General features: G+C 51.8%; 1 protein-coding gene across 3 annotated transcripts in view; it reads left to right on the top strand.

Moving 5' to 3' along the window:
- atp1b2a (ATPase Na+/K+ transporting subunit beta 2a) overlaps positions 1-13,394 on the top strand; it is a 74,769-nt gene that overhangs the window by 16,784 nt on the left and 44,591 nt on the right. For 2 of the 3 annotated variants that reach the window (XM_031791491.1, XM_031791490.1), the window contains exons 2-3: positions 10,057-10,185; positions 12,831-12,935. In XM_031791491.1, the coding sequence (XP_031647351.1) occupies positions 10,057-10,185; positions 12,831-12,935 (234 nt within the window). The remainder of the gene's footprint in view (positions 1-10,056; positions 10,186-12,830; positions 12,936-13,394) is intronic. The other variant, XM_031791492.1, reaches the window with a different exon arrangement.

The following is a 13,394-nucleotide window of genomic DNA, read 5'->3' on the forward strand; positions in this document are numbered from 1 at the left end:
TTGAAAAGAGCCTGATGCTAACTGGTTAGCTAGTTGAAAAGAGCCTGATGCTAACTGGTTAGCCAGTTGAATAGAGAGTCTGTTGTAGCATGATTTCCAGCTGTTTATATACACTGCTCCAAAAAATAAAGGGAACACTAAAATAACACATCCTAGATCTGAATGAATGAAATATTCTTATTAAATACTTTTTTCTTTACATAGTTGAATGTGCTGACAACAAAATCACACACAAATTATCAATGGAAATCAAATTTATCAACCCATGGAGGTCTGGATTTGGAGTCACACTCAAAATTAAAGTGGAAAACCACACTACAGGCTGATCCAACTTTGATGTAATGTCCTTAAAACAAGTCAAGGCTCAGTAGTGTGTGTGGCCTCCACGTGCCTGTATGACCTCCCAACAACACCTGCGGATGCTCCTGATGAGGTGGCGGATAGTCTCCTGAGGGATCTCCTCCCAGACCTGGACTAAAGCATCCGGCAGCTCCTGGACAGTCTGTGGTGCAACGTGACGTTGGTGGATGGAGCGAGACATGATGTCCCAGATGTGCTCAATTGGATTCAGGTCTGGGGAACGGGTGGGCCAGTCCATAGCATCAATGCCTTCCTCTTGCAGGAACTGCTGACACACTCCAGCCACATGAGGTCTAGCATTGTCTTGCATTAGGAGGAACCCAGGACCAACTGCAGCAGCATATGGTCTCACAAGGGGTCTGAGGATCTCATCTCGGTACCTAATGGCAGTCAGGCTACCTCTGGCGAGCACATGGAGGGCTGTGCGGCCCCCCAATGAAATGCCACCCCACACCATGACTGACCCACCGCCAAACCTGTCATGCTGGAGGATGTTGCAGGCAGCAGAAGTTCTCCACGGCGTCTCCAGACTCTGTCACGTCTGTCACATGTGCTCAGTGTGAACCTGCTTTCATCTGTGGAGAGCACAGGGCGCCAGTGGCGAATTTGACAATCTTGGTGTTCTCTGGCAAATGCCAAACGTCCTGCACGGTGTTGGGCTGTAAGCACAACACCCACCTGTGGACGTCGGGCCCTCATGGAGTCTGTTTCTGACTGTTTGAGCAGACACATGCACATTTGTGGCCTGCTGGAGGTCATTTTTCAGGGCTCTGGCAGTGCTCCTCCTTGCACAAAGGCGGAGGTAGGGGTCCTGCTGCTGGGTTGTTGCCCTCCTACGGCCTCCTCCACGTCTCCTGATGTACTGGCCTGTCTCCTGGTAGCGCCTCCATGCTGTGGACACTACGCTGACAGACACAGCAAACCTTCTTGCCACAGCTCGCATTGATGTGCCATCCTGGATGAGCTGCACTACCTGAGCCACTTGTATGGGTTGTAGACTCTGTCTCATGCTACCACTAGAGTGAAAGCACCGCCAGCATTCAAAAGTGACCAAAACATCAGCCAGGAAGCATAGGAACTGAGAAGTGGTCTGTGGTCACCACCTGCAGAACCACTCCTTTATTGGGGGTGTCTTGCTAATTGCCTATAATTTCCACATGTTGTCTATTCCATTTGCACAACAGCATGTGACATTTATTGTCAATCAGTGTTGCTTCCTAAGTGGACAGTTTGATTTCACAGAAGTGTTACATTGTGTTGTTTAAGTGTTCCCTTAATTTTTTTGAGCAGTGTAGTTAGTAACATCATTAACTGGTTAGCTTGTTGAACAGAGAGTCTGTAGTAGCATCAATAGTTTGTTAGCTGGTTGAACAGAGAGTCTGTAGTAGCATCAATAGTTTGTTAGCTGGTTGAACAGAGAGTCTGTAGTAGCATCAATAGTTTGTTAGCTGGTTGAACAGAGTCTGGGAGAGATTACAACCAGACACACACATATTTTGTTGAACACTTTTCTGGTTACTACATGATTCCATATGTGTTATTTCATAGTTTTGATGTCTTCACTATTATTCTACAATGTAGAAAATAGTAAAAATAAAGAAAAACCCTTGAATGAGAAGGTGTGTCCCAACGTTTGACTGGTACTGTAGATGTGTGACCCGATCCAGTCACGACTTCACAAGAGAGCCATTTGAATGTATATAGTTTTTTATCGAAATGCATTTTTTGGCAGAAATGCCTTCTGGAACATGTGAACTTTCATGTGCCTTAATAACAAACTTGTATGCCGTCTGTAAATAAAAATATAATTTTTAAATTACGAGGCTTGTTGGTTTAGCCACAGAAAAAGGCAGCCCAAACAGTTCATATATTGTGATGACATTTTTGTTGGTTTTGGACTTCGATAAGGGTTTTTTCCACACAACAGTTTGTTCTTCTGTGATTGGTCAACAGATTCTGCACCAAACATCAAAGTTAGATCTCCTCAGCAACAACATCAAAATCAAAGACAGATCGATTCTGACTATTTGGAGGAAGTGTATACTGGCTACGGCGTCTCAAAATGGACAAACAGTACTATTGCATGTTTTTTTCAAGCGAAAGCAGTAGCGAGCACACTCTTTGGTCGGTTGATGTCTTTAGAAGCATACACACTTGTTTTTGGTTTTTGAATTGTGCTCCTCTCGTGTGTGCGTGTGTGTGTGTGTGGGGGGGGGGGGGGGGGGGGTGAGTAAGTGAGACGGGAGACAGAAAGCGTTTACAGCCCCTCCCCCACATCATCATTCCTACAGCAGTATGTAGGTTACAGAGAGAGAAGGAGGAGAGGACAGGAGGAGACGAGAGGAAGAGACGAGAGGGAGAAAGGGAGGTGGGGAGAGGAGGGAGAAAGGGAGGTGGGGAGAGAAGGGAGAAAGGGAGGTGGGGAGAGAGAGGGAGGTGGAGAGAGAGAGGGAGAAAGGGTGGTGGGGAGAGAGAGGGAGAAAGGGAGATGGGGAGAGGAGGAGAGGAGGGAGAAATGGAGGTGGGGAGAGAGAGGGAGAAAGGGAGGTGGGGAGAGAGAGGGAGAAAGGGAGGTGGGGAGAGGAGGAGGAAAGGGAGGTGGGGAGAGGAGGGAGAGAGGGAGGTGGGGAGAGGAGGGAAAGAGGGAGGTGGGGAGAGAAGGGAGAAAGGGAGGTGGGGGGAGAGAGGGAGAAAGTGAGATGGGGAGAGAGAGGGAGAAAGTGAGGTGGGGAGAGAGAGGGAGGAAGGGAGGTGGGAGAGAGGAGGGAGGTGGGGAGAGGAGGGAGAAAGGGAGGTGGGGAGAGAGAGGGAGAAAGGGAGGTGGGGAGAGGAGGGAGAAAGGGAGGTGGGGAGAGAGAGGGAGGTGGAGAGAGAGAGGGAGAAAGGGAGGTGGGGAGAGAGAGGGAGAAAGGGAGATGGGGAGAGGAGGGAGAAATGGAGGTGGGGAGAGAGAGGGAGAAAGGGAGGTGGGGAGAGGAGGAGGAAAGGGGGGTGGGGAGAGGAGGGAGAGAGGGAGGTGGGGAGAGGAGGGAGAAGGGGAGGTGGTGAGAGGAGGAGAGGGGGGTGGGGAGAGAGAGGGAGAAAGGGAGGTGGGGAGAGGAGGAGGAAAGGGAGGTGGGGAGAGAGGGAGAAATGGAGGTGGGGAGAGAGGGAGAAATGGAGGTGGGGAGAGAGAGGGATTTGGGGAGAGAGAGGGAGAAAGGGAGGTGGGGAGAGGAGGGAGAAATGGAGGTGGGGAGAGAGAGGGAGAAAGGGAGGTGGGGAGAGGAGGGAGAAAGGGAGGTGGGGAGAGAGGGAGAAATGGAGGTGGGGAGAGAGAGGGAGGTGGGGAGAGAGAGGGAGAAAGGGAGGTGGGGAGAGGAGGGAGAAATGGAGGTGGGGAGAGAGAGGGAGAAAGGCAGGTGGGGAGAGAGAGGGAGAAAGGGAGGTGGGGAGAGAGGGAGGTGGGGAGAGAGAGGGAGAAAGGGAGGTGGGGAGAGAGGGAGAAAGGGAGATGGGGAGAGGAGGGAAAAATGGAGGTGGGGAGAGAGGGAGAAAGGGAGGTGGGGAGAGAGGGGGAGAAAGGGAGGTGGGGAGAGAGAGGGAGAACAGGGGGTGGGGAGAGAGGGAGAAAGGGAGGTGGGAGAGAGGGAGAAATAGAGGTGGGGAGAGAGAGGGAGAACGGGAGGTGGGGATAGAGGGAGATGGGGAGAGAGAGGGAGAAAGGGAGATAGGGAGAGAGAGGGAGAAAGGGAGGTGGGAGAGAGAGAGAAAGGGAGATGGGGAGAGAGAGGGAGAAAGGGAGATGGGGGAGAGAGAGAGATGGGGAGAGAGAGGGAGAAAGGGAGGTGGGGAGAGAGAGAGAAAGGGAGGTGGGGAGAGAGAGGGAGAACGGGAGGTGGGAGAGAGGGAGATGGGGAGAGAGAGGGAGAAAGGGAGGTGGGGAGAGGTAGGGAGAAAGTGAGGTGGGGAGAGAGAGAAAGGGATATGGGGAGAGAGGGAGAAAGGGAGATGGAGAGAGAGGGAGAAAGGGAGGTGGGGAGAGGAGGGAGAAAGGGATGTGGGGAGAGAGAGGGAGAGAGGGAGAAAGGGAGTTGGAGAGAGAGAGGGAGAAAGGGAGGTGGGAGAGAGAGGAAGAGAGGGAGGTGGGGATAGAGGGAGGTGGGGAGGTGGGAGAGAGAGGGAGAAAGGGAGGTGGGGGAGAGAGAGGGAGGTGGGGAGCGAGAGCGAGAAAGGGAGGTAGGGAGAGAGAGAGAAAGGGAGATGGGGAGAGAGAGGGAGAAAGAGAGGTGGGGAGAGAGAGGAGAACGGGAGATGGAGAGAGAGGGAGAAAGGGAGGTGGGGGAGAGAGAGGAAGAGATGGAGGTGGGGAGAAAGGGAGGTGGGGAGAGAGAGGAAGAGAGGGAGGTGGGGATAGAGGGAGGTGGGAGAGAGGGAGAAAGGGAGGTGGGGAGAAAGGGAGGTGGGGAGAGAGAGGAAGAGAGGGGAGGTGGGGATAGAGGGAGGTGGGGGAGAGAGAGGGAGAAAGGGAGGTGGGGAGAGAGAGGGAGGTGGGGAGCGAGAGCGAGGAAGGGAGGTAGGGAGCGAGAGCGAGAAAGGGAGGTGAGGAGAGGAGGGAGAAAGGGAGGTGAGGAGAGAGAGGGAGGTGGGGAGAGGAGGAGGGAGAAAGGGAGGTAGGGAGAGGGAGGTGGGGAGAGAGGGAGAAAGGGAGGTGGGGAGAGGAGGGAGAAAGGGAGGTGGGGAGAGGAGGGAGAAATGGAGGTGGGGAGAGAGAGGGAGGAAGGGAGGGTAGGGAGAGAGGGAGAAAGGGAGATGGGGAGAGGATGGAGAAAGGGAGGTGGGGGAGAGGAGGGAGAAATGGAGGTGGGGAGAGAGAGGGAGAAAGGGAGGTAGGGAGAGAGAGGGAGAAAGGGAGAGAGGGAGAAAGGGGGGTGGCGAGAGAGAGAGAGGGAGAAAGGGAGGTGGGGAGAGAAAGGGAGGTGGGGAGAGGGAGCGAGAGGGAGGTGGGAGAGAGGGAGAAAGGGAGATGGAGAGAGAGAGGGAGAAAGGGAGATGGGGAGAGAGAGGGAGAAAGGGAGGTGGGGAGAGAGAGGGAGAAAGGGAGGTGGGGAGAGGAGGGAGAAAGGGAGTTGGGGAAAGGAGGGAGAAAGGGAGGTGGGGAGAGGAGGGAGAAAAGGAGGTGGGGAGAGAGAGGGAGAAAGGGAGGTGGGGAGAGAGAGGGAGAAAGGGGGGTGGGGACAGAGAGGGAGGTGGTGAGAGAGGAGAGGAGGGAGAAAGGGAGGTGGGGAAAGGAGGGAGAAAGGGAGTGGTGAGAGAGAGGGAGAAAGGGAGGTGGGGAGAGAGAGGGAGAAAGGGAGGTGGGGAGAGAGAGGGAGGTGGGGAGCGAGAGCGAGAAAGGGCGGTAGGGAGAGAGGGAGAAAGGGGGGTGGGGAGAGAGAGGGAGAAAGGGAGGTGGGGAGAGAGAGGGAGAAAGGGGGGTGGGGACAGAGAGGGAGGTGGTGAGAGAGGGAGAGGAGGGAGAAAGGGAGGTGGGGAAAGGAGGGAGAAAGGAGGTGGTGAGAGAGAGGGAGAAAGGGAGGTGGGGAGAGAGAGGGAGAAAGGGAGGTGGGGAGAGAGAGGGAGGTGGGGAGCGAGAGCGAGAAAGGGCGGTAGGGAGAGAGGGAGAAAGGGGGTAGGGAGATAGAGGGAGAAAGGGAGGTGAGGAGAGAGAGGGAAATGGAGATAGAGGGGATGGTGAGAGAGAGGTAGAGGTACAGAAATGGAAGGAGGGAAAACAGGGAAAGGGAGAGAGAGAAACAGGGAGAGAGAAACAGAGGGAAGGAGAAACAGAGGGAGAGAAACAGGGGGAGGGAGAGGGAGAGAGAAACAGAGGGAGAGAAACAGGGGGAGAGAAACAGAGGGAGAGAAACAGGGGGAGGGAGAGAGAAACAGGGAGAGAGGAATGAACAGCCTTGGGTATATTCTAGTGGTTCTGACATGTAATAAACTGTTATGGTCAGTCTAGCTGTATGGAGAAGGTACTGCTCTGTTTCAGCTGGTATGGTCAGTCTAGCTGTCTGGAGGAGGTACTGCTCTGTTTCAGCTGGTATGGTCAGTCTAGCTGTATGGAGAAGGTACTGCTCTGTTTCAGCTGTTATGGTCAGTCTAGCTGTATGGAGAAGGTACTGCTCTGTTTCAGCTGTTATGGTCAGTCTAGCTGTCTGGAGGAGAAGGTTACTGCTCTGTTTCAGCTGGTATGGTCAGTCTAGCTGTCTGGAGAAGGTACTGCTCTGTTTCAGCTGTTATGGTCAGTCTAGCTGTATAGAGAAGGTACTGCTCTGTTTCAGCTGTTATGGTCAGTCTAGCTGTATGGAGGAGAAGGTACTGCTCTGTTTCAGCTGGTATGGTCAGTCTAGCTGTATGGAGAAGGTACTGCTCTGTTTCAGCCGTTATGGTCAGACTAGCTGTCTGGAGAAGGTACTGCTCTGTTTCAGCTGGTATTGGTCAGTCTAGCTGTGTGGAGGAGAAGGTTCTGCTCTGTTTCAGCTGGTATGGTCAGTCTAGCTGTATGGAGGAGAAGGTACTGCTCTGTTTCAGCTGGTATGGTCAGTCTAGCTGTATGGAGGAGAAGGTACTGCTCTGTTTCAGCTGTTATGGTCAGTCTAGCTGTATGGAGGAGAAGGTACTGCTCTGTTTCAGCTGGTATGGTCAATCTAGCTGTATGGAGAAGGTAGTGCTCTGTTTCAGCTGGTATGGTCAGTCTAGCTGTCTGGAGAAGGTACTGCTCTGTTTCAGCTGTTATGGTCAGTCTAGCTGTATGGAGAAGAAGGTAGTGCTCTGTTTCAGCTGTTATGGTCAGTCTAGCTGTATGGAGAAGGTACTGCTCTGTTTCAGCTGGTATGGTCAGTCTAGCTGTCTGGAGAAGGTACTGCTCTGTTTCAGCTGGTATGGTCAGTCTAGCTGTATGGAGAAGGTAGTGCTCTGTTTCAGCTGTTATGGTCAGTCTAGCTGTATGGAGAAGAAGGTAGTGCTCTGTTTCAGCTGTTATGGTCAGTCTAGCTGTATGGAGAAGGTACTGCTCTGTTTCAGCTGTTATGGTCAGTCTAGCTGTCTGGAGAAGGTACTGCTCTGTTTCAGCTGTTATGGTCAGTCCAGCTGTATGGAGAAGGTTACTGCTCTGTTTCAGCTGGTATGGTCAGTCTAGCTGTATGGAGAAGAAGGTAGTGCTCTGTGTCAGCTGTTATGGTCAGTCTAGCTGTATGGAGAAGAAGGTAGTGCTCTGTTTCAGCTGTTATGGTCAGTCTAGCTGTATGGAGAAGGTACTGCTCTGTTTCAACTGTTATGGTCAGTCTAGCTGTATGGAGAAGGTACTGCTCTGTTTCAACTGTTATGGTCAGTCTAGCTGTATGGAGAAGGTACTGCTCTGTTTTCAACTGTTATGGTCAGTCTAGCTGTATGGAGAAGGTACTGCTCTGTTTCAACTGTTATGGTCAGTCTAGCTGTATGGAGAAGGTACTGCTCTGTTTCAGCTGTTATGGTCAGTCTAGCTGTATGGAGGAGAAGGTAGTGCTCTGTTTCAGCTGGTATGGTCAGTCTAGCTGTATGGAGGAGAAGGTACTGCTCTGTTTCAGCTGTTATGGAGAAGAAGGTAGTGCTCTGTTTCAGCTGTTATGGTCAGTCTAGCTGTATGGAGAAGGTACTGCTCTGTTTCAGCTGGTTTGGTCAGTCCAGCTGTATGGAGGAGGTACTGCTCTGTTTCAGCTGTTATGGTCAGTCTAGCTGTATGGAGAAGGTACTGCTCTGTTTCAGCTGGTATGGTCAGTCTAGCTGTATGGAGAAGGTACTGCTCTGTTTCAGCTGTTATGGTCAGTCTAGCTGTATGGAGAAGGTACTGCTCTGTTTCAGCTGTTATGGTCAGTCTAGCTGTATGGAGAAGGTACTGCTCTGTTTCAGCTGGTATGGTCAGTCTAGCTGTATGGAGGAGAAGGTACTGCTCTGTTTCAGCTGTTATGGTCAGTCTAGCTGTATGGAGAAGGTACTGCTCTGTTTCAGCTGGTATGGTCAGTCTAGCTGTATGGAGGAGAAGGTACTGCTCTGTTTCAGCTGTTATGGTCAGTCTAGCTGTCTGGAGAAGGTACTGCTCTGTTTCAGCTGGTATGGTCAGTCTAGCTGTATGGAGGAGAAGGTACTGCTATGTTTCAGCTGGTATGGTCAGTCTAGCTGTCTGGAGAAGGTACTGCTCTGTTTCAGCTGGTATGGTCAGTCTAGCTGTATGGAGAAGGTACTGCTCTGTCTCAGCTGGTATGGTCAGTCTAGCTGTATGGAGAAGGTACTGCTCTGTTTCAACTGTTATGGTCAGTCTAGCTGTATGGAGAAGGTACTGCTCTGTTTCAACTGTTATGGTCAGTCTAGCTGTATGGAGAAGGTACTGCTCTGTTTCAGCTGTTATGGTCAGTCTAGCTGTATGGAGGAGAAGGTAGTGCTCTGTTTCAGCTGGTATGGTCAGTCTAGCTGTCTGGAGAAGAAGGTAGTGCTCTGTTTCAGCTGTTATGGTCAGTCTAGCTGTATGGAGGAGAAGGTAGTGCTCTGTTTCAGCTGGTATGGTCAGTCTAGCTGTCTGGAGAAGAAGGTACTGCTCTGTTTCAGCTGTTATGGAGAAGAAGGTAGTGCTCTGTTTCAGCTGTTATGGTCAGTCTAGCTGTATGGAGAAGAAGGTAGTGCTCTGTTTCAGCTGTTATGGTCAGTCTAGCTGTATGGAGAAGGTACTGCTCTGTTTCAGCTGTTATGGTCAGTCTAGCTGTCTGGAGAAGGTAGTGCTCTGTTTCAGCTGTTATGGTCAGTCTAGCTGTCTGGAGAAGAAGGTAGTGCTCTGTTTCAGCTGTTATGGTCAGTCTAGCTGTATGGAGGAGAAGGTAGTGCTCTGTTTCAGCTGTTATGGTCAGTCTAGCTGTATGGAGAAGGTACTGCTCTGTTTCAACTGTTATGGTCAGTCTAGCTGTATGGAGAAGGTACTGCTCTGTTTCAACTGTTATGGTCAGTCTAGCTGTCTGGAGAAGGTACTGCTCTGTTTCAGCTGTTATGGTCAGTCTAGCTGTATGGAGAAGGTACTGCTCTGTTTCAGCTGGTATGGTCAGTCTAGCTGTATGGAGGAGAAGGTACTGCTCTGTTTCAGCTGGTATGGTCAGTCTAGCTGTATGGAGGAGAAGGTACTGCTCTGTTTCAGCTGGTATGGTCAGTCTAGCTGTATGGAGGAGAAGGTACTGCTCTGTTTCAGCTGGTATGGTCAGTCTAGCTGTATGGAGGAGAAGGTACTGCTCTGTTTCAGCTGTTATGGTCAGTCTAGCTGTATGGAGAAGGTACTGCTCTGTTTCAGCTGGTATGGTCAGTCTAGCTGTATGGAGGAGAAGGTACTGCTCTGTTTCAGCTGGTATGGTCAGTCTAGCTGTATGGAGGAGAAGGTACTGCTCTGTTTCAGCTGGTATGGTCAGTCTAGCTGTATGGAGGAGAAGGTACTGCTCTGTTTCAGCTGGTATGGTCAGTCTAGCTGTATGGAGGAGAAGGTACTGCTCTGTTTCAGCTGGTATGGTCAGTCTAGCTGTATGGAGAAGAAGGTAGTGCTCTGTTTCAGCTGTTATGGTCAGTCTAGCTGTATGGAGAAGGTACTGCTCTGTTTCAGCTGTATGGAGAAGAAGGTACTGCTCTGTTTCAGCTGATGGTGTGTGTTTGTGTGTGTTCCAGGTCTGATCCTACTGTTTTACCTGGTGTTCTATATATTCCTTGGTGGAATGTTCGTCCTGACCATGTACGTGATGCTGCTAACACTGGACGACTATAAACCTACCTACCAGGACCGCCTTGTTACCCCAGGTACAGACACACACCTTTTTTTATTTTTTTTATTTTACCTTTATTTAACCAGGCAAGTCAGTTAAGAACAAATTCTTATTTTCAATGACGGCCTAGTGGGTTAACTGCCTGTTCAGGGGCAGAACGACAGATTTGTACCTTGTCAGCTCGGGGGTTTGAACTTGCAACCTTCTGGTTACTAGTCCAACGCTCTAACCACTAGGCTACCCTGCCGCCCCCACCTACCAGGACCTCCTCGTTACCCCAGGTACAGACACACCTACCAGGACCACCTCGTTACCCCAGGTACAGACACACACCTAACAGGACCTCCTCATTACCCCAGGTACAGACACACCTACCAGGACCGCCTCGTTACCCCAGGTACAGACACACACCTAACAGGACCTCCTCGTTACCCCAGGTACAGACACACCTACCAGGACCTCCTCATTACCCCAGGTACAGACACACCTACCAGGACCTCCTCGTTACCCCAGGTACAGACACACCTACCAGGACCGCCTCGTTACCCCAGGTACAGACACACACCTACCAGGACCTCCTCGTTACCCCAGGTACAGACACACCTATCAGGACCTCCTCGCTACCCCAGGTACAGACACACCTACCAGGACCACCTTGTTACCCCAGGTACAGACACACACCTACCAGGACCAACTCGTTACCCCAGGTACAGACACACCTACCAGGACCTCCTCATTACCCCAGGTACAGACACACACCTACCAGGACCTCCTCATTACCCCAGGTACAGACACACACCTACCAGGACCTCCTCATTACCCCAGGTACAGACACACACCTACCAGGACCTCCTCATTACCCCAGGTACAGACACACCTACCAGGACCTCCTCGCTACCCCAGGTACAGACACACCTACTAGGACCGCCTCGTTACTCCAGGTACAGACACACCTACCAGAACGTCTCGTTACCCCAGGTACAGACACACCTACCAGGACCTCCTCGTTACCCCAGGTACAGACACACCTACCAGGACCTCCTCGCTACCCCAGGTACAGACACACACCTACCAGGACCTCCTTGCTACCCCAGGTACAGACACACCTACCAGGACCGACTCGTTACCCCAGGTACAGACACACACCTACCAGGACCGCCTCGTTACCCCAGGTACAGACACACCTACCAGGACCTCCTCGTTACCCCAGGTACAGACACACCTACCAGGACCTCCTCGCTACCCCAGGTACAGACACACACCTACCAGGACCTCCTTGCTACCCCAGGTACAGACACACCTACCAGGACCGACTCGTTACCCCAGGTACAGACACACACCTACCAGGACCGCCTCGTTACCCCAGGTACAGACACACCTACCAGGACCTCCTCGTTACCCCAGGTACAGACACACCTACCAGGACCTCCTCGTTACCCCAGGTACAGACACACCTACCAGGACCTCCTCGTTACCCCAGGTACAGACACACCTACCAGGACCACCTCGTTACCCCAGGTACAGACACACACCTACCAGGACCTCCTCGTTACCCCAGGTACAGACACACCTACCAGGACCAACTCGTTACCCCAGGTACAGACACACCTACCAGGACCATCTCGTTACCCCAGGTACAGACACACACCTACCAGGACCAACTCGTTACCCCAGGTACAGACACACACCTACCAGGACCTCCTCGCTACCCCAGGTACAGACACACACCTACCAGGACCTCCTCGCTACCCCAGGTACAGACACACCTACCAGGACCGACTCGTTACCCCAGGTACAGACACACACCTACCAGGAACGCCTCGTTACCCCAGGTACAGACACACCTACCAGGACTTCCTCGTTACCCCGGGTACAGACACACCTACCAGGACCTCCTCGTTACCCCAGGTACAGACACACCTACCAGGACCTCCTCGTTACCCCAGGTACAGACACACCTACCAGGACCTCCTCGTTACCCCAGGTACAGACACACCTACCAGGACCACCTCGTTACCCCAGGTACAGACACACCTACCAGGACCTCCTCGTTACCCCAGGTACAGACACCCCTACCAGGACCTCCTCATTACCCCAGGTACAGACACACCTCCAGGACCACCTCATTACCCCAGGTACAGACACACCTACCAGGACCTCCTCGTTACCCCAGGTACAGACACCCCTACCAGGACCTCCTCGTTACCCCAGGTACAGACACACCTACCAGGACCGCCTCGTTACCCCAGGTACAGACACACCTACCAGGACCTCCTCGTTACCCCAGGTACAGACACCCCTACCAGGACCTCCTCATTACCCCAGGTACAGACACACCTACCAGGACCGCCTCGTTACCCCAGGTACAGACACACCTACCAGGACCTCCTCGTTACCCCAGGTACAGACACACCTACCAGGACCTCCTCGTTACCCCAGGTACAGACACACCTACCAGGACCACCTCGTTACCCCAGGTACAGACACACACCTACCAGGACCTCCTCGTTACCCCAGGTACAGACACACCTACCAGGACCATCTCGTTACCCCAGGTACAGACACACACCTACCAGGACCAACTCGTTACCCCAGGTACAGACACACACCTACCAGGACCTCCTCGCTACCCCAGGTACAGACACACCCTAATCTCTTACCCTCTCTGTTGTACTGTAGGCATGATGATCCGTCCACGGGGCGAGGCCATGGAGATCCTCTACAACACCAAGGACACAGAGAGCTTTGACATCTATGCCCAGACGCTGAACAACTTCCTCGAATGTAAGCCGTTCATAAACAAAAAACATAACATTAATGACATCACACGTCCTCAGACCCACTTTTCCACCAGTACATAGAGTAGCCAACCAAATAGAAAGAGTAGCCAGCCAAGCTACTGGGTAAAAAAACTATTGGTGCCCTTTGGTACATTCAACTGCCTTGATTTCAACTCAAATATACAATTGATTGAATACTTTATCAAGTCTACCTCCCAAGTTGGAGAAATGTGTTGTGGTATTGTGTAGACTTGTCGAAATTCAGTGTATTGTTAGTTGTTTTGAATATTGTCTAGACCTATATGATATCAGTGTATTGTTAGTTGTTTTGAATATTGTCTAGACCTATATGATATCAGTGTATTGTTAGTTGTTTTGAATATTGTCTAGACCTATATGATATCAGTGTATTGTTAGTTGTTTTGAATATTGTCTAGACCTATATGATATCAGTGTATTGTTA

Source organism: Oncorhynchus kisutch, linkage group LG16 (assembly GCF_002021735.2).
Source record: "Oncorhynchus kisutch isolate 150728-3 linkage group LG16, Okis_V2, whole genome shotgun sequence".
Lineage (NCBI taxonomy): Eukaryota > Metazoa > Chordata > Actinopteri > Salmoniformes > Salmonidae > Oncorhynchus > Oncorhynchus kisutch.